Source organism: Equus asinus, chromosome 8, assembly GCF_041296235.1.
Source record: "Equus asinus isolate D_3611 breed Donkey chromosome 8, EquAss-T2T_v2, whole genome shotgun sequence".
Taxonomy (NCBI): Eukaryota; Metazoa; Chordata; class Mammalia; order Perissodactyla; family Equidae; genus Equus; species Equus asinus.
In genome coordinates this window covers 21,682,678-21,701,901 of record NC_091797.1, presented here as the reverse complement: position 1 = coordinate 21,701,901, position 19,224 = coordinate 21,682,678, and the positions used below count along the sequence as shown (strand labels likewise).

Genomic DNA, 19,224 nt, shown 5'->3' with positions numbered 1-19,224 from the left:
CCTGTGCAGGGCCACAGAGGGAAGCTCAAATGGGTCATGGTAACACCCCTTGCTGAACACCACAATTAGGGATGGTTAGCTCAGGTTGGGGAGAGCTCTGGGGCTATGAAGTGACAATCGATGGCCACCCCTCCTTGGAACCCCTCCATCCTCCTCCCAACTTCAGGGTTGCTTACTAAGACCTTCTCTTCAGGCCTCTCCAGGGGCTGAGGATGGCTGAGATGGGAAGGATGCAGAGAAAGGGGCCAGAGTGAGCCCCCATCATGCCACGAGGACCCTCTATCCTGGGTTCTGCCTGCCCTGGCGTAGGGATGAGGGAGGGGGACTCTGCCAAGGCGCCCACATTTTGTGCTCCCGGGACGCTAGAGGTAGATCAGGTTGGGTAAGGAGGAAGTTTAGTGGCTTCCCTTCCATATCCCACACAGCAGCTTGGAGCATGAAGCCTAGGTGAGGAGGCCTGCCTGGGAAGGGGCCCTGAGCCAGCAAATAAACATTTACTAACTGTAAAAAGACCTTGTGCCTGCTGCTGGGGAGCCTGCCAGGTGGTGGAGACAGGACTGGAGGCATGAATGATGGAAAGGGTAGGATGAGGTCGGGGGGAGCCAGCTGCTTTGCTCATGGGGGTCTCAGGACACCACTCCTGTGGAATTCGGGTCCTAAAGGGGTAACCCAGCACCCCCACCAAACTGGAGCACCATGTGCCGAGGCAGAGGGCTGGCTGAGTAACCTCCCTGGATCATTTTGGTCAACTTGAGGGAAGTTGCTGCGTTCCCATTCTCAGCCCTGCTCCCATTCTCAGCCCAGGTCTTCAGGGAGGCTGCATCAGCCCCAGGCCAGGCGCTGGCCAGGTCTGGATGAATAATGAGACTGGTTGATCCCTCTCTTCCCACAGGTATTGGAGCTCCACTTTGTTCCCTGGGGGGGGGGCCTGGGAGCTTGGGGGGAGTCAAAGCCCAACCAGGCATTTTTCCAGGTTGGTTCCTATACACAAGGTAGGGGCACTTGGGGAGCATTTAGGGAAGACACGGGGAGTTGGGGGAGACGGAGGCTTTGAAGGAAGGGAAGGGACTGGGAGAAAGAGAGGAGAGAGGCTGCCAGCTGGGAGAAGAAGGCAAGGGATCCTGGGGGTCTGGAGGGTGCGGAGGAGAATGCCCCCTGGTTTGTTCAGAAGATGAGCTGTGAGCCTGGCTGGGGCTGATAGAAGCCTTGGCCCCCAGCCTGGTGGGAGCTCTGGGCAGCTGGCCTACAGACGTTCCTTAGTGCTGGTGAGTAGGTTTGAATCATCACTCAGGCCCTGGCCTTCATCCGCCCCCACCAGCCCCCTGGCCTCAGTTCCCTGGCAACATCTGGGGTGGGGGGGAAGCAGGAACAAGGGCCTCTGTCTGCCCAGCTGCCTCTCCCTTTGGGCTCTGCCAGACTCCACAGTGTATACGTGGGCTCCAACAGGTCCTCTTCCCTGTGGGCCACTGACTAACCCCAGAACCACACAGCTTCCCGTTCTCAGCCCCACAAACTTGGTGCCAAGTACTTCTCCCTCAGGAAGCTTCCCTGGACACTTCCCAAAGGACCCCAGTCACCCCAGCCTGCTGGCTGGAGCTCACTCTGAAGTCAGCAGGCCAGATGAGGGCGCCAGATGGGCGCATTGTCCAGACGGATACATCGTGCCTCCTGTGCCCAGCACTGGGCTCTCTGCACATGGGGCCACTGGAGTCCCAAACATGCCACTGTTTGGGAGGTCAGAAATTGGGGTATCAGCGGTCATCTCCCTCCACCCTCTTCCTGAGGCCCATTCCTTCCTCGAGCCAGAGCTGGGGTGTGCAGACAGTAGTCACTAGGGGGCGCTCGGCCACCACAGGGAAGCTGGGTGAATTTGGGAGAGCAGCGTCTGCGTGAGAGTGAGGACGCGTGTGTTAGTGTGAGTCTGAGTGTGTGTGTGTGGGTAGGCTGGGAGTGTTGGAGGGAGAAGGCCAGGGGTCACCCCAGGATTCCAATAGATCTGTGTGTCCCCCTCCTCTCCCCTCCCCTTCCAATATTTCCAGCAAAGACGTAATAGCTCTGGAGCCCTGTCCGCACATAACCTCACTTTCCTGTTTCCTTCCCCCAAATACCGCGCGGGCGTGTGTGTCTGCACGAGGGGTGGATGCACAGGCAAAGGGGGGGTGGATGGGTAATTTTCAGGCTGTGAACCTTAGTGGGGGTCGAACTTTCTCTTCACTGGGGTGACTGGGGAGGCCAGGCTTCGTCGGGTGTCCCCCGGGAAACGCAACACCAACAGCCAGCCGCTCGCCGAGACCCTGGAGGGAAGAGGCGGAGGCTGGGCCTGTCCCCGCCCCCCGGGGCGTGCAGGGGCGGGGTACTGGCGGGGCGGGGCGAAGCCAGGCCTTTTTCTAGTCCGCTGGTAGCGGTGAGGAGCGCAGAGGCTTGGGGCAGCCGGGCTGCGACGAGGCCGCGGCACCCGGGGAGAGTGGAGCCGGTGGTGGCGGCGCTAAGTCGGGAGACGCAGCGGCGAGGTGGACGAACCGGCGGGGTCACCAGCCAGGGGACTCCGCACTGGAATTTGATATTCATTTCTCCAGGGTTTACCCTGCTCCTTTTTTCTTAAACATTTTTAAAAACCGTATTCTTTCAAATTTTAATTTATTTTTGCTTCCCATTCCCTGCTTAAATCGGGCCGACCGTTTGGGGAGATTGCTCTTCTACTCCCCCAAATCACTTCGGATTTTGGAAACCAGCAGAGAGAGGTAGCAAGAGCTCCAGAGTGAAGTCGAGGAAGAGAGAGAGACGGGGTCAGAGAGCGCGCGCGGGCGAGCGAGCAACGAGAGGGACAGGAGCAAAGTGAGTGACCTGCTTTTGGGGGTGACCGCCAGAGCGCGGCGTGAGCCCTCCCCCTCGGGATCCCGCATCGGACTAGCAGCGCTGACGGACAGACAGACAGACACCGCCCCCCGCCCCAGCGCCCACCTCCTCTCCGGCCAGCGGTCGACGGTGGACGCGGCGGCGAGCCGCGGGCAGGAGCCGGAGCCCGCGCCTGGAGGCGGGGTGGAGGGGGTCGGGGCTCGCGGCGTTGCACTGAAACTTTTCGTCCAACTTCTGGGCTGTTCTCGCTCCGGAGGAGCCGGGGCAGCCGAGCAGAGCGGAACCGGGAGAAGTGCTAGCTCGGGCCGGGAGGAGCCGCCGTCCGAGCAGGGGGAGGAGGAAGAAGAGAAGGAAGAGGAGAGGGGGCCGCGGTGGCGACTCGGCGCTCGGAAGCCGGGCTCATGGACGGGTGAGGCGTCTGTGTGCGCAGACAGTGCTCCAGCCGCGCGCGCGCCCCAGGCCCTGGCCCGGGCCTCGGCTCCCGAAGGAAGAGGAGCCCGCCTAGGCGCTGAGGAGAGCGGGCCGCCCCGCAGCCCGAGCCGGAGAGGGAGCGTGAGCCGCGCCGGCCCCGGCCGGGCCTCCGAAACCATGAACTTTCTGCTCTCTTGGGTGCATTGGAGCCTTGCCTTGCTGCTCTACCTCCACCATGCCAAGGTAAGCGGCCGTGCCCGCCTGGCGCCGCGGGCCGCTGCGAGCGCCTCTCCCGGCTGGGGACGTGCGTGCGAGCGAGCGCGCGCGTGGGGGCTCCGTGCCCCACGCGGGTCCTTGGGCACGGGGCGCGCGGCTTCCCCTTCTCTCCGTGTAGGGGGTGGGGGCGCGCGCTAGGTGGGAGGGCACCAGCAGAGACTCTCACCGCCCACGCGGGCCCTGCCCACCCACCACAGTCGCCGCACGTACGATCTGGGCCGACCAGCGGAGGGCGGGAGCCGGAGGAGGCCGAGGGGGCTGGGCTTGCGCTGCCGCCGGCGGCTGAAGTTTGCTCCCGGCCGCTGGTCCCCGACGAACTGGAAGTCTGGGCAGCGGGGGCGGGAGCCGGAGCCCGGCGGGCAGGGGGGTGCTCGGACCTTGGACCAAGGGAGTGCAGAGAGCGTGGAGGGGGCAGGGCGCAGGCATGGGAGGGGGCTTGCTGTCACTGCAGCTCGATCTGTTCGGCCCTCGCCGCGAGTTTGGGAAAAGTTTTGGGGTGGATTGCTGCGGGGACCCCCCTCTCCGCCGGGCCACCTGCGCCGCGCCACCCCCGCCCGTCCCCGCTCGCGTCCCGCTCGGTGCCCGCCCTCCCCCGCCCGGCCGGGCGCGCGCGGCGCGGAGCCGATTACATCAGCCCGGGCCTGGCCGGCCGCGTGTTCCCGGAGCCGCGGCGGCCCGAGCGGGGAGACCCAGGCGGCGAGCGGCGCCCCTCCCCCCGCCGGCCCTCTGCGGGAAGGTGACCTCTTGAGGTAGCCCCAGCCGGAGGACCCGGAGGACCAGCCCTCTCCCTTCCCGCCGTCCCAGCCCTCTCCTATCCTAGGAGGAATTTCCTGACGCCCCTTCCCCATTTCCTCCCTAGTGTGGAGAGAAGCCACTGTGCCCCCTTTCTTACTCCTCTCTGCCGAGAAGACCCATCTAACCCCTCTCCGGCCCCAGAGTCCAGAGAAAGGATGGTCACTGTCAGAGGTCAGGGTGCCGGGGCCCACCCAGGTGCTTTGTCAAGACTCTACCTAAAGTCCCGACTTGGTGACAGTCAGTTTCCCTCCCTTCCCCCACACTTCCGAATGGGCTGGAGGTTTAGCTTTTATGGGGGTGGGCCAAGGGAGGTTTTACAGTGTCATTACCCAACTAAACACTTTGGAAAAATGGTTTGAAATTTGCTGTGACACTGGCAGGGTGGGACTAGCCCTCCCCTAACCTTTGGAAGGAGCTCCTGCCAGCCTTGCAAACACACTTTGTCCTGGGCAAATGGGGCGTTGGAGCAGGTGGTTTTTTGGAACTCCAAACTTGCCCACCCAACTTGCCGCCTAAGGGGTCTTTTTCCACCCTTCCTTATACTTCCTCTCACCACAGAGTCCCCCCGGGAGAGTGGCTGAAGGAAGGAAATGGGCTGGGGTCCCTGCTGCCACCTCGAGTTCCTCAGACCCTGGCACAAAGGCCTTGGCTCCAGGCCTCCAAGGGAGGGGGAGGGGGAGGAGTGGCTGCCTGGCCACAGCGTGACCTTCAGAGGCCCCCAGAGAAGGGCACCTGGCCCCTCCCCGCCCAGAACTGCCCCTCCCTGTGCCCCCCTGGCCTTGGAGGGGGTATGAAGTTTCTGTCTCCTTTCCTCATGGGGGCCCAGGAGCAGTGGAGGGCATAGGGAGGCTGTTGGCAGAGGGAAGCTGGGGGTGTCCTGAGGATGGGTGAGTGGCTGAGGTGGAGACGCCAGGGGGTCCCTGAGGGAGCTGTCTTAGGAGGGCTGTCCAGCTGGGAGCCTGGAAACTGTTATCTGACCTTGGTCCTGGGGGCAAGGCTGGGGGATCTGGGGTGCACTGTGGGGGGTATGGGGAGGAGAGAGACAGACAGACTGTGAGCCTCCCTCTCAGCGGGGTCTGCAGTTTCGTCGGTTAGAGTGCAGCTCTCCTGCTCAGGATCTGCCCCACAAGAGGGCAAGTGGGGTGGCAGTTAGTGAGAACTGGAGACCCTCTGGAAGGGCTGGGGAGAAGCCTTTGCCTGCGGGGTGCTGTCAAGTCCACATGGTTGGGCTTGTTGACCTTCACAGCTTCTGGGGAGGGGAGGAATGATCTGGTGGGGGTGGGGAAGGATGGAGGCTGCCTCAGGCCTGGGTAGTGCAGGGGGCCCCCTAGGGGCTGGGCAGCGCTAAGGCGTAAAAGGCTTGCTTGCATTTGAGGAAGGTGCCTAGGTGAGAGGGACTTGGGAGCCCCTCAGTCTGGGAGGAGTAGAAACCAGGGCCGGAGGTGGGAGTGGGAGGCTCAGGGCTTTGAAAATACATTCTGGCTCTGAGAGGGAGATTTGTGGGGGGGAAAATGGAGCTCCTCCCTCCCCCCGAGTTTCCTCCCAGGTTTTACCCTCTAGGCAACCTGTGGGTTTGCTGAATATTCCTGAGGACTGAAGAGTTTGGATGGGGGAGGATAGTTGGTGCCCTTCGGTCCTCTGCACCTCCCCCCCCTCCCCAGCACCAGCTCACCCTGGTATTTGTCATGTCAGCAGGAGAAGGTCACCATGTTGTTTTTCTTGCCCCTAGTCCTTCCTTCCTGCCCCAGTCCAAATTTGTCCTCCTATTTGACCTTAATACTTACCCGTGGCTTTGCAGCAGGGAGTCAGGGGGGCTGAGAGGATTCACTTTTCTTGGCTCAGCAATGGGCCACTGAGGGCAGGCAAGGGGAATGTGGGGAGCAGGGGACCTGGACACTGCCGCATTCTGGAGTTTTCCTCCTGTATTTTGAACTCCCCACCCCCAATAACTGGTCAGTCTTTATCTTCCTTGGCTTCAGAATTGGAGCAGTCCAGGGGTGGTGGGCATGCTCTGTGCTGTGGGGAGGCCCTGGCGGTACCCTGTTCTACTCAGAAGCCTTGGAGAGGCCAGAGGCTGCGGGCTGGGAGGGACGCGAGGAGGGAGCAGGGGCGGGTGGCTGGGCCTCCTCGTCCCTGCCCGTGCCCATGGCCGTGCTTCGTTCTTTGTTTTGTCTCCAGTGGTCCCAGGCTGCACCCATGGCAGAAGGAGAGCATAAAACCCATGAAGGTGAGTCCCCCTGGCTCTTGGATGGGGTCCCCTGACCCCCTTGGAAATGGGTGAGGAGGCCTGATTCCTTCTTTTCAGGTCTGGGGGGGGAAGGGGCACAGGAGTATGAGGATCAAGAAAGGAAGCGGTGGGCACTGTGGGATTAGCAAATAGGACTTGTGACCTTTTTCTTCTGCTCTTTCCAGTAAAATTTTATTTGGAGAGGGAGCCGTGAGCACAGACCAGAAAGACAAAACAATGCTCAGGAATTTCAGATGTTGAGGGAGGTGTCCCTTGTCCCCCCTGCTCCCAGAGGAGGATGGATATTCCATGTCCCTTCCAGCCCAGCCATGTCCCACCTGTGGGGTCTGCGTGGAGGAGGCTGTGATACTCGCTGTCCAGAGAGCTGGCTGTGCCTGAGCTGAAGGCACAGAGGATCTAGCCTCTTGGGACCCCTCTACCCAGTTTGCATTCCTTTTTGCGTGGAGAGAGAAAGCCCTATAGCTTCCCCCTGCTCTCTGGGTGGAGTAGGATTAGGTGCTGTGAACTTCCCTCTTGGGCCAGCAGAGGGCTAGCTGTAGCTCCCAGGCACCCCCTCCTTTGCCCAACCCGCGTCTGCCTGTCTTTTGTTCCGCAGACGTGGTTTGGAGTACAGGATCCTCCCATTTCTCTAGGGACGCCCTGGCTCTCCCCACCACTGAATGTGGCCTCTGCTCCAGCCTAGGGGAGGAGCGCCCAATGCCACTCCCCCAACTCCCTACCTCTGAAGAAGGACGCCCAAATCCAGGGTGGCCCAGGGTAGTGGCCAGGCATGATGTTTGCTCTCCCCAGCCGGCCCGTGGTGATGCCTAGCCGATTCTGCCTGCTTCCCCACCCAGGAGCCCTTTCCTTGGCCCAGGGCCTGGCTTCCCAGCCACCCCACAGCCTGTTTCACTGACAGGCCTCCGCTCCCAGTGCACCCACCCCTTCAGCCTCCCAGTGGCCTCTGTGGTCTGGGAGAGGCAAGACAAATGATCTTTGTTTGCTGGGGAAAAGGTTGTCTTCGAGAAATAAGGAAAACCACGAAAGCCTGATGTTGGAGTATGTGTGTGTGTCCACGCCCCGTGCAAAAGCAGGAAGGACAGCTTTCCATGGAGGCGGTGGCTAGGGTGCGAAGGGTGCAGGTGAAGTTGCCCCATTCACCTCCCTTGGGCCTTGGGGATTCCAGGCAGCTTTTCCAAGGAATTCCCAGCCCAGGTCTTTTTACCCTCAGCTACCAAGTGCCATGGCCCGGGCCAGACCTTTCTGCTATTCAGTAGTGGGTGGGGCCATGAAGTTTTGGCCACCACTATCCCCAACCATGAAGAAGTGTCAGGTCAAGAATTCTTGATTAGTCATCTTCTTCCGTGTAGACTTGGCTAAGAAAGGACTTCTTCACATCCATGGTCTTGTTTATCCTTGTTTTGATAAGGCTTTACCTTAACCCTTTTGCGGGTGGAGAAGAATTCCATGCCCACCGGCTGGATAGGGGAAGTAGAGACCTCAGGCAAGGCCAGAGACTGGTTTGGGGGCCCCCACTGTTCTCCTTTCTGTTTTCACACCTGTGGCCCCAAATTCCCCTCAACCCACCTGTTGCATATACATCCCCAGGGCTCATCTTCCTTTCCCCTTCTGGAGGGAGGAGTGAGGGGAGGCTCAGCTACGGTCTCTGGGGAGAGGCATGCTAGGGAGTATGCACTGTAGATGCCTTGGTGAGCTTCCAAACCTTGTGTCACCTGGCCTGAGAAAAGGGCGCTTATTCTCAGGGCTGGAAATGGAAGACAAAACCCCACTTTTCAGCCTCTGTTTCAGTGTCTTTTGAGATCAGCCCAACATACTTACACAGATGTGCAGAGTCTGAGCCCAGAGAGGGAGGGACTGGCCCAAGGTCACACCAAGTCATGGCCAGAGCCCAGGTCTCCTCGCTGGCTGGGTACTGCTTCTTCCCTCCTGTGTAGGGGACACCCGTTTCAGGGACAGGATTGCTCTGTGGTGGTGGTGTGAGGGGTGGGTGTTGGGGAGTGGCAGGCTGGGCCACAATTTGGAGTAGTCATTCTGACTTTATTTATGCTCAGAATGGCCCAAAATTACCCCTTCATGCTCCCATGCACCCCAGGTTCTGCGGGCAGCCTGGGAAGCTGTCTTTACCCTGGTCTCCTTCCAGATCAACTTCTAGAAATGCTCGTGGCTGCAAGTGGCAGCGCCGTTTTTCCATGATGCAAGCAGTTTGCCCTCTTGGGCGGGGTTATCGGTGGCTGGCAGGGCCTGCACAGTGTGCCCGCCCACTGCCACCTGCTGATTCCAGGCAGGCCCACCCCTGTGCTGATGCCCACCACCTCCTCAGCCCATGTCTGGGGAGACAGTCTGGCAGGTGGCAAGGTGCCCACTGATGCTTCTACTCGCTTTACACATGACTGCAGCTTAGGAAAGGCTTTGATGTCAGAGCTGATTTTAGCTCTACCATTTGCTGGCAGTGTGGCCTTGGGGCAAGTTACTCAACCTCTCTGAGCCCCCAGCCCCCCATTTGTAAAATGGGGGTCCTACTAGAACCTCATGGTACCATGTTGGGAGAGTTGTTTGAGATGACAACTGTGGATGACTGTCCACTGTGCCCCACATATACAAAGTCCTCATTAAGTGGTTGTTGGTATGGTTGATGGGATGTCAGTGGCCATGGGAAAGTTGTGGGGAAATGGGGAGCAGGTTTGTCAAGCGGCTGTTCCTCCTTTCGAGGGAAGCTTAGAGCACCCCTAATATGGATATTCACACTCAAACTGTCCTCTGATATCAAGGTTGACCTAGGAATTGGCTCGGCTGTCATGGTGAGGCGGGGGGATCAGATGTGGTAGGCCATCTCCCTTGGAACCTGATAGCATTGTCCAATCTTTGGAATACAAACCCCTTCATTGGTGTTGATGGTGGAAAGTTTGGGGAAGGACTTCAACCACAGCTGGAGGGACTTGCTAGATTTTTAGAAGGACTTGCCCGATAGTGGGTACCTCTCGCGGAAACTTGGAGGAGTGGCCTTACAAGGCTGGGTGGAGATAGGGGTTGGCCATCTCTTGTGTGACCTGCTGGGCTCATATGTCACCCACTCCCACGCAGTGGTGAAGTTCATGGACGTCTACCAGCGCAGCTACTGCCGTCCAATCGAGACCCTGGTGGACATCTTCCAGGAGTACCCCGATGAGATCGAGTACATCTTCAAGCCATCCTGTGTGCCCCTGATGCGGTGTGGGGGCTGCTGCAACGACGAGGGCCTAGAGTGCGTGCCCACTGCGGAGTTCAACATCACCATGCAGGTAGGCGCCTACGGGGAGCAGGGCCTGGGGGCATGGGGTGGGGACTTTGGGGACGTGTAGTCCCCGGCCCTTTCTGGGCAGCTCTTGAGAGGAGGAGCCAGACTTCCCTTGCCCAGCTCCTGCCCCTGAGTCAGTCAGGGGCAAGAGTGAGAGGTCTTGCTCTCTTTGGAGAAAAAAGATGCTTGCATTTCCCAGTCCAGGTTCGCAGCAAGCCCTGACCACTTCCTCCTCCCTGACCTTTGGCCTCTGGGCTCATGAGGGGGCTGACACCTGTGACAGGAGCCCCTCCTCTCCTCTCTTAGAGGAAGAGGGCCCTCGCTCCTTGGGGGCTCTGTCCGGGAAGGTGGATGAGCCTGGCCTCTGGAGAGTTTAAAAAGCCAGTTGTTTGATGTTGCCTGGTGACAGGGCACATCTCAGCCTGGACGGGGTGGGAGGGAGCTCTGAGACCCCAGGGAGGGGGTGGCTCTTGGGTACCTACTATGGGGTCAGGGTGAGGCCTATAAGGGATGAAAGGAGGGAAGGGATGGGGAGTGGCAAGAACCCAGGACCCGAATTCCCAGCCTGGCCAACCCTCGCAGCCATGTCTGCCCTCAAGAGGAGCAGGGGCTCCTTGAGGTCAGCAGGGTTGGGGGAGTTGGGGTGGGCCTGAGGCTCTTTGTAGTATAGAGCCCCTGGTCCCCCCTACCTCCACCACCCATCCCAGCTCTGTCGAACCCCTGGGTGCTGAGTGGCAGGAGCCACGAGGGTGTCCCATCTGGGTATGGCTGGCTGGGTCACTAACCTCTGTGATCTGCTTCCTTTCCCTCCAGATTATGCGGATCAAACCTCACCAAAGCCAACACATAGGAGAGATGAGTTTCCTACAGCATAGCAAATGTGAATGCAGGTGAGGATGGAGTCACAGATTCATTCGCCCATCAAACAGCCAGGGTTAAGCACATTCCACTTGTTAGCCCATTTCTACCTTCCAACTGTGTAACCTTGGGCATTTTAATTTTACTTCAGTGTGCCTAGATTTCCACATGTGTAAAATGGGTACAATGGTAATATGTACCTCATAGCATTATTGTAAGGATTAAGTGAGTTATCATATGTAAAGAGATTAAAACTGTTAGTATATCATAAATACTATGTTAAGTTTTTATTATTTTTATCATTGTCATCACCATCTGAACTCCTCTGTTTTGTTCTTTTCTCTTTCTCTACCCACTACAGACCAAAGAAAGATAAAGCAAGGCAAGAAAAGTAAGTGGCCGTGACTTTAGCTCTTCTCCCACTTCTTGGCCAGTTGTGTTGGTTTGGGGCTCTTGGCTTCCTCTGTCAGGGGGTCTGATGGCTTCACTGGGTCAGAGAGTTGGTCTCATGGGAACTTGTGGTGGCAGCAGTGGGATGGAGCAAACCCCAGAATCATGACTCTCGGATTAGTGACAAAACCCAGTCTGGAGCCTGGAGCTTCCTTTGGAAGAGATGATGCGTTCCAGGTCTCCAGGTCATTTCTGGCCAGGACTTGTAGTTTTGGTGTGTTGGGGGCAGTGTGGACACTGGCTCCCTGGCTTGTTCTAGGCTCTCATCACCCACAGCAGGCAGAGAGAGCGGATGGCAGAGGGGCCAGCTCTGGTGTGTCAGAGGAAATGGCTTCTTCTGGTGGCTGCTGTGGGGGTGCAGTTGGATTTGGGGCTGGCTGGGGTGTTTTCTTGGTGCGTGCCCTTCTGTAGGCGTGAGGCAGGCCAGAGACACTTGGCCCTCTTGGACAGGGAGAAATGGTTGAATGTTTGTCATTTTCTGAAGCTTCCAGTTGCTCAGTGTGGAGGGTTGGGTCAGCATGGAGCCGGGGCAAGATCTGGGGCCCGTGAGCCTTCTAGACAGGGTGAGCAGCTGGTGTGGTGGATGAGCCTGCGGGGGAAAGAGACTGAGAGAGAGCACCTATGCCCTTCCTTCCCCAGTCCCCCACCATCCTGTCTGCTCCCAACACTCTAGGGACATTAAAGCCCCCTGGGCCTCAACCCCTTGCCTCTTCCCTAAGTCCCCAACTTCCAGGATTGCTGTGGCTACTAGAGCAGTAATTTGGGAGAGCAGGCCCAGAGAGAGAGAGAGAATGTGTGGGTGCGTGCACACGTGTGCGTGTAGACCTTCCTCCTTCCAGTGCTTTCTCCTGAGAGGGAACAGACTTACCCTCTCCGCGGCCCTTTTCCCCCTCGTTTCTTCCCCTGTGGCAGACACTCTGAGGGGCATTCTCTTGGGCCTGGCAGGTGTGGAGAGTGCTGGTTCCCTTGAGGTGGACAGGCTCCAGCCTGCCCCCCTTGCCCAGTTCCCAAACGCCTGCATTGCCCACAGGGAGAGTCGGGGCTCTCCTGGGCTCGGAAGAGAGTCTGGTGAAACGGTGCAGCAGGCTTTGACAGGCTGGAGAGAGAACTCCCTGCCAAGGGACGCCCAGGCCCCTCCTCCCCACGCCTCCCTAACTCTCACCCCACCCTTCTGCCTGCCTGGGGCTCTGAGGGCCCAGGTGATGGCTGGGCGGGCTGGCGCCTCTCATGTGCTGCCCTTGGTTTTGTGCCAGCTCCCAGTGTAGCTGCTCCCCCACCCCAGGATTCACAGAGGCAGGGCCCCTGGAGGGACCCCCTTGCTATTGCACTTGGAAACGAAGGCAGAAGTTGCCTGAAGCACAGCTTGTCCCCTCCTTCCTCCCCATCAAGTCAGGTCTCTGACCTTCTCCTCAAACTCTGGCCTACCTTTTATAACTCCCTGACCTTCAAGGTGAGACTTACACAGTTGCTGAACAAAGTGCCTGCCCTCGGGGCTTTGCCCCCTGCCTGGGATCAACAGCTGCTGTGAGCATGGAGGCCTTTGGGTCCCGTGCCCTCCACCCGGCCTCTGCTCTCCATCCAGAGCCTTGCTGGGGCCTGGGTTTGCCACCCTAGGGTGGCCAAAGTGAGAAGAGGGAGCCCTTGAGTGCCTGCTGCCCCAACTGGCGTGTGCGTGCGCGTGTGCAAGCTCTTTCCTGGAGCCCGCCTGCCTCCTGCCACCTCGTCTCGTTCCAGGGAGTGTGTCCTGTCCCTTGCCCTCCTCACTGCTTCTTTCCCTCTCCCCTTCCCCCTCGCTCTCTCTCTGTCTCTGTGTTTTTATTTTCCAGAAAATCAGTTCGAGGAAAGGGAAAGGGGCAAAAAAGAAAGCGCAAGAAATCCCGGTATAAACTCTGGAGCGTGTACGTGGTGCCGCTGCTGTCTCAGTCCCCGGAGCTTCCCTGGCCCCCAGTCAAACTCCCGCCTGCAGGACCCTGGAACCCTGCCTCCTTCCCTGGCGCTCAGCCTCCCCCGCCCACCCTAGTGTCCCTCTCTCACTCTCACTGCACTAATTGGCACCAGGGGGTAGACTTGGTGGTGGCGTTGCTGGTCCAGAGATGGGGGTGGCTGGGTGGGCCAAGTGGGCCTGGATGGTTCAGTGAGGGGACTCTGGCTTGGCTGGGCACCGCCTTTCTCTCACCCACTGGGCACTGGTGGCAGGCCCATGTTGGCATGGGTGCCGGGCGCTGGTGCCTTCTCGCCCAACGGGTTTCCACTGCTCTGGGCTTCTGCACTCGTCTGGAAGCTGAGGGTTGTGGGAGGGCAGACGTGGTGTGAGGAAGGGGCGTGAATGACGCGAGGCAGCTTGTTGTCGGAGGAGGTTGGGTGGGGTCAAGCACCGTATGGCGGCCCCACTTCATGGACTTGGGGCCTCTGGAGGGAGCCCCCTATTCCAACCCAACCCATGGCATCCACACAAGTCTCCCAGTAGGGTGGCCTCTTCCTCTGGGTTGGAGGCTGTGGTGGGTGCTGCCCTGTGGACACTGCCTCTGGGCTCAACTGCCGTCACACCCTACTTCAGCCACCTTTGGTGGAGGGGCCTGGGCCTGAGCCCTCACAGTGGGAGAAGGTGGCCCCCAATTGCCGTCCCCAGCAGGTGAAGAGTCAGGCGTGTTCTTTTGGGGGCAGTAGCCGTTGGGGCCCTGTGGCCTGAGACTTGCCCTTGTCCCCCTTGTGGCAGCCCTCTCCTTGCACTCTCTGCCCATCTGCCTGCCTCTCCTCTGGGCGGGCTTCCTAGCCAGTGCTGCCTCTTTCCGCCGCCGCTCTGTCTTCTGCTGTAGCGCTCGGATCTTTCCAGGGTGTGGAAGGGTGTGGGGGCCAGGAGTTGGGCGGGGGTGCAGCTGCAGACATGTTAGGGGGTTGCATGGGTGTTTTTCTCTTTCTCTGCTGACGCTCTAGCTTAGATGTCTTTCCTTTTGCCTTTTTGCAGTCCCTGTGGGCCTTGCTCAGAGCGGAGAAAGCATTTGTTTGTACAAGATCCGCAGACGTGTAAATGTTCCTGCAAAAACACAGACTCGCGTTGCAAGGCGAGGCAGCTTGAGTTAAACGAACGTACTTGCAGGTTGGTTCCCAGAGGGCGAGGAGTCAGAGAAGAGCTTCACACAGATGGGGAGAGAGAGAGAGAGAAAGAGAGAGAGAGAGAGAGAGAGAGAGCGCGCGCGCACCTGAGAGGGGCCAGCTGCTTGCTTGGCTTCTAGCTGCCTGCCTGGGGACTGCTGCCTTCTCTGCTCGCGAGGCCCCTGTGGTGGGCAGTCGGGGCTGGCCTGGCAGGGACCGTTCTGAGGTCGCCCTGGTCGCCTGAGTGGTAGGCTGGTGTGGCTTAATGTGGTGTTGTGGACGCAAGCTGAGTGTTGTGTCCTGTGGTCCTGCTCGTAGTGGCTGTTGGTCCTGACGTTGTTATTTCTACCTTCGTTACTAATATTGGGGGACCCTTCCCAGTGTGGGGCACACTGCCATCTACAAAGCTCAAACACTTCCTCGGGGGCCTGGCACCGCCCTCTGAAGTCTGCATGGCTGGGCTTCTCATCCCCTCAGAGTCTTCCATGGGGACAGGGGTTGAGTCCCTCCTCAGTCTGGGGTCCTGGAGGGCACGGGCTCTGGCGGTTGGTTTAGGGTGGGGAGGAGATTTAACATCTGGGACACTGGATACCTTTAATACTCCAGAAGTCATGGCAACAACCCCAAATAGCTCATGTATTTCCAATGCCCACGGGATGGGTGGAGGGCGGGGGCCATGCCCGCCCTCCTAAGATTAGATGGTGAACTCCTCATGCCTGGGCCTGGTTTTTATTCACCTGTGTGATCCCCCAGGCATCTTAGTACCTTTGTCCCTTGTCCACAGTGGGGACCAAGGAAGTGTCAAGTCTGTGAGTGACTACCTGACCCAGTTCAGGTGCATAGGGCCAGGACACATGGCTGGTGATTTTTTTTTTTTTTATTGTGGGGAGGATTCGCCCTGAGCTAACATTCATTGCCAATCTTCCTCTTTTTTTTGCTTGAGGAAGATTTGCCTTGAGCCAACATCCGTGCCAGTCTTCCTCTACTTTGTATGTGGGATGCCTCCACAGCATGGGTGATGAGTGGAGCAGGTCCATACCCGGGGTCCAAACCTCTGAACCGGAACTTTAACCACTCTGCCACGGGCTGCCTCCAGGCGGCTGGCAATCTTTTGGTGCCTCGACTGGTGTTTTTACTAGTCTGGCCTGTGTGCAAAGGCATGGGGCCCTCTGGGGCCAGCATCAGCCTCACCAGGGAGGAGGGGCTCTTATGGGGCTTTTCTGGGGAGGCTGGCGTGCTCCTGGCCAGTGCAGATGCTCCATTAACAAAGTCCTTGGAGTGTGGCTGCTTCCCCCTCCCCGCTCGTGTTCCTGTGGCTTGTGGGTGTTCAGGGGACACTGCGGACCAGGCCCTGGGGTGTTGTTGTGGGCTTCTGTCTGTCTTGGTGCTATGTGAAGATAGGAAGTGTGTACTAGTGCTGGGGGTGGGGGCTCTGCCTAACTCCAGGCCTGGATGAGGAGTCTCCACATCCCTCAGGGGTCTTGGGGAAGATAAGGGACTTGCTATTTTAAGGTTTCTGTGGTGGTTATTCTCCAGAGAGACTGTCTGGGATGGGCGATGTCTGAAGTGACCTGGGAGCTAACTGAAGTTACCCCAACCTCCAGAGACCTCCCCCAACACTTAACCCGGCTGTATGGGGGGATTTCAGTACCCCAGATTGGGGGCTTAGGATCCCCATTTCCAGGTTCTCAGAAGGGCAGGGCCTGCTCTGACCCCTCTTCACAGTGGGCAGGGTAAGACCATCAGCCCTGGGGGAGGGGCACGATGAGAAAGTTCTTGGAGTCCCCTCTGCTTCGACGGGAGTAGCATAGCCACTGATCATCTCCCCCACCCGCAGTTAAATACCATATTGGAAAGAAAAGGCAGCCTGGTACCTGGAGCCTGCCGCTGCCAGTGAGCTCAAGAAAGATGATGCCTGCACCTGAGGCCAGGAGGGAGGGCATGGTGAGGGGAGATATGTCTTTCACCTTCCCGGGGCCCTAGGCCCCGCTGGCTCCCCCTCCCCTCCCCAGGGACCCCCCCCCCCCCCACTGGCTCTGCACAGGCCCTTTCCCCTGCTCAGGGTGCTCTCCCCACTCCCTTCCCCAAAGCAGGCCCACCAAGACTGAGCTGAAACACCTCCCCTGCAGGGCCCCTTTCTGGATTAACTTGGTCCAACTCTGGTCACCCATCAGCTCCTAAATGTCAAGTAGGGACTGTACGTGTTCATTTGTTGCTTGTGATGAGTTGTCCCCACGTCCTTGTCTTGTGTCAACTGGATTGTCAGCTCTGGAGGGCCGACTGGGAGCCTAGGCATAGCTACCGCTCAGATGAGGGCCCCCCCCAGGCTGGGGCTGGGTCTCCCTCGCACCGAGGCTCTGAGGCAGGGCTGTGCTTTCACTGTCTCTTCCTCGTCAGGGACTTGGGCTCCCGGGAAGGCGAGGCTGCCTGCCTCACCGCCAGGTCTCCTCGCTGCGCCCTAACCCCAGCTTCTGTCTCCCGTTCCCTGCAGATGTGACAAGCCGAGGCGGTGAGCCAGGCTGGAGGAAGGAGCCTCCCTCAGGGTTTCGGGAACCAGACCTCTCAAGGAAAGACTGATAGGGAACGACCGAAACAGAAACCACGCCGCTGCCGCCACCACATCACCATCGACAGAACAATCCTTAATCCAGAAACCTGAAATGAAGGAAGAGGAGACTGCGCAGAGCACTTTGGGTCCGGAGGGCGAGACTCCGGCAGAAGCATTCCCGGGCGGGTGACCAAGCATGGTCCCTCTTGGAATTGGATCGCCATTTTATTTTTCTTGCTGCTAAATCACCAAGCCCGGAAGATTGGAGAGTTTTATTTCTGGGATTTCTGTAGACACACCCACCCACATACATACATTTATATATATATATATTATATATATAAAAATAAATATATATATTTTATATATATATAAAATATATATATTCTTTTTTTAAATTAACATTGCTAATGTTATTGGTGTCTTCACTGGATGTATTTGACTGCTGTGGACTTGAGTTGGGAGGAGAATGTCCCCACCCAGATCCCAACAGGAAAGAGGACGGGAGGAGAGACCCTGGCGTGATCTTCTTGTCCCTCTTAGGGAGGCCAGGGTCCCCTCCCCTGCCTAGGAAGGTGCAAGGCCAGGGCACGGGGGCAAATTTGGCCTGCTTTTGGGAACACTGACAAACCCAGCCCTGGTCCTGAGCCTCTACCCCGAGTCAAACGGACAGAAAGACAGACGACAGGGACAAGGATACTTGCTCTGACCAGGAGTTTGGGGAGCTTCAGGACACTGCTGTGCTTTGGGGATCCCCTCCACGTGCTGCACGGGCATCTTGCCCCCAGGGGCACTGCCTGGAAGATTCAGGAGCCTGGGCAGCCTTCACCTACTCTCACCTGCTTCTGAGATGCCTAGGAGGCCACCGGCAGATGTCCTGGCGAAGAGAAGAGAGACATTGGTGGAAGCAGAGCAGCCCGGTGACAGCTCATCCTCCGAGGGCAGGGCTTCTGCCTCAGCGCTTTCCTGCTCCCCTCCCCGGGTGCAGCCCAGGAGGGCCTGATGTCCTCAGACCATTGAAACCACTAGTTCTGTCCCCCCAGGAGACCTGGCTGTGTGTGTGTGAGTGGTTAACCCTCCTCCATCCCCCATCCCGACCTTTCCCGCGGCACAGAGAGACGGGGCAGGCTCCACGTGCCCACCATGGAGGCAGAGAAAAGAGAAAGTGTTTTATATACGGTACTTATTTAATATCCCTTTTTAATTAGAAATTAAAACAGTTAATTTAATTAAAGAGTAGGGTTTTTTTCAGTATTCTTGGTTAATATTTAATTTCAACTATTTATGAGATGTATCTCTCTCTTGCTCTCTCTTATTTGTACTGGTCTTTGTGTATAAGATTCATGTTTCCAATCTCTCTCTCCCTGATCGGTGACAGTCACTAGCTTGACCTGAACAGATATTTAATTTTGCTAACACTCAGCTCTGCCCTACCCTTTCCCCTGGCTCCCACCACACATTCCTTTGAAATAAGGTTTCAATATACATCTACATACTATATATATATGGCAACTTGGTTTGTATATATATATATATATATATATATATGTTTATGTATATATGTGATTCTGATAAAAGACATTGCTATTCTGTTTTTTATATGTAAAAACAAAACAAGAAAAAATAGAGAATTCTACATACTAAATCTCTCTCCTTTTTTAATTGTAATATTTGTTATCATTTATTTATTGGTGCTACTGTTTATCCGTAATAATTGTGGGGGAAAAAGATATTAACATCACATCTTTGTCTCTAGTGCAGTTTTTCGAGATATTCCGTAGTACATATTTATTTTTAAACAACAACAAAGAAATACAGATATATCTTAAAAAAAGCATTTTGTATTAAAGAATTTAATTCTGATCTCAGAGCTCCTCCTGGTTTCTCCTTCTCCATTGAATCCTTGTTCTAGACTTCTCCTGCCCCCTTTCTCTCCTCCCGTGGGGAACATGGCATTTGTCTTAGGTCTGGGGAAGGGGTCTCAGGTGTGTAAGATATGGGGTGACCCGTCTTGTGCTGGGGGTCACAGTTCTTCCGTTTTGACTGGGCTGGTCCTGGGGGGACCCGTCTATTCTTCTGCCCTGGTCTAGGGGGGTGTTCTGGAAATGAGGGCGGGGGAGACAGCTCCTTAGACAGGAGCCTGTAGTGAGTAGTGATCTAGGCTCTGTCCCTTGGTCAAGGAAGGAATTGGCCATGTGTCTGAGCTTGCTGCCCAGGGGACAAGAGAGGACTGGGTCTGGCCATGGGGCCTTGTTGGCTGCAACAGGCCGGGAGTGGGAAGAGGGTGCTCATGGGGGCCTGTGACCCTAGGGTGTAATTTACTTTTACGTACTGAGTCCTGGAGTTCCCTGAGTCTCTGGAAGATAGACCCACAGCTCTGGTTGCCCCTGAGGGGACTCCCTGCCCAACCTAGCT

At 57.5% G+C, this 19,224-nt stretch overlaps 1 protein-coding gene across 6 annotated transcripts; it reads left to right on the top strand.

The window, feature by feature from the left end:
* The first annotated feature begins 2,409 nt into the window (after nucleotides 1–2,409).
* VEGFA (vascular endothelial growth factor A) lies at nucleotides 2,410–16,942 on the top strand. Of its 6 annotated transcripts, none has more exons than XM_070514859.1 (8): nucleotides 2,410–3,510; nucleotides 6,517–6,565; nucleotides 9,668–9,864; nucleotides 10,674–10,750; nucleotides 11,080–11,109; nucleotides 12,995–13,066; nucleotides 14,134–14,265; nucleotides 16,753–16,942. In XM_070514859.1, the coding sequence occupies exons 1-8, from the start codon at nucleotides 3,445–3,447 to the stop codon at nucleotides 16,772–16,774; spliced, it is 645 nt and encodes a 214-aa protein (XP_070370960.1). In that variant the 5' UTR covers nucleotides 2,410–3,444; the 3' UTR covers nucleotides 16,775–16,942. The 6 variants fall into 6 exon arrangements, with proteins under 6 accessions (XP_070370960.1, XP_014692942.1, XP_014692943.1 ...); XM_014837456.3 differs by having other exon boundaries at nucleotides 12,995–13,048; nucleotides 16,753–16,907; XM_070514862.1 differs by lacking the exon at nucleotides 2,410–3,510 and adding an exon at nucleotides 5,136–5,225 and having other exon boundaries at nucleotides 16,753–16,907.
* Nucleotides 16,943–19,224: the final 2,282 nt, after the last annotated feature.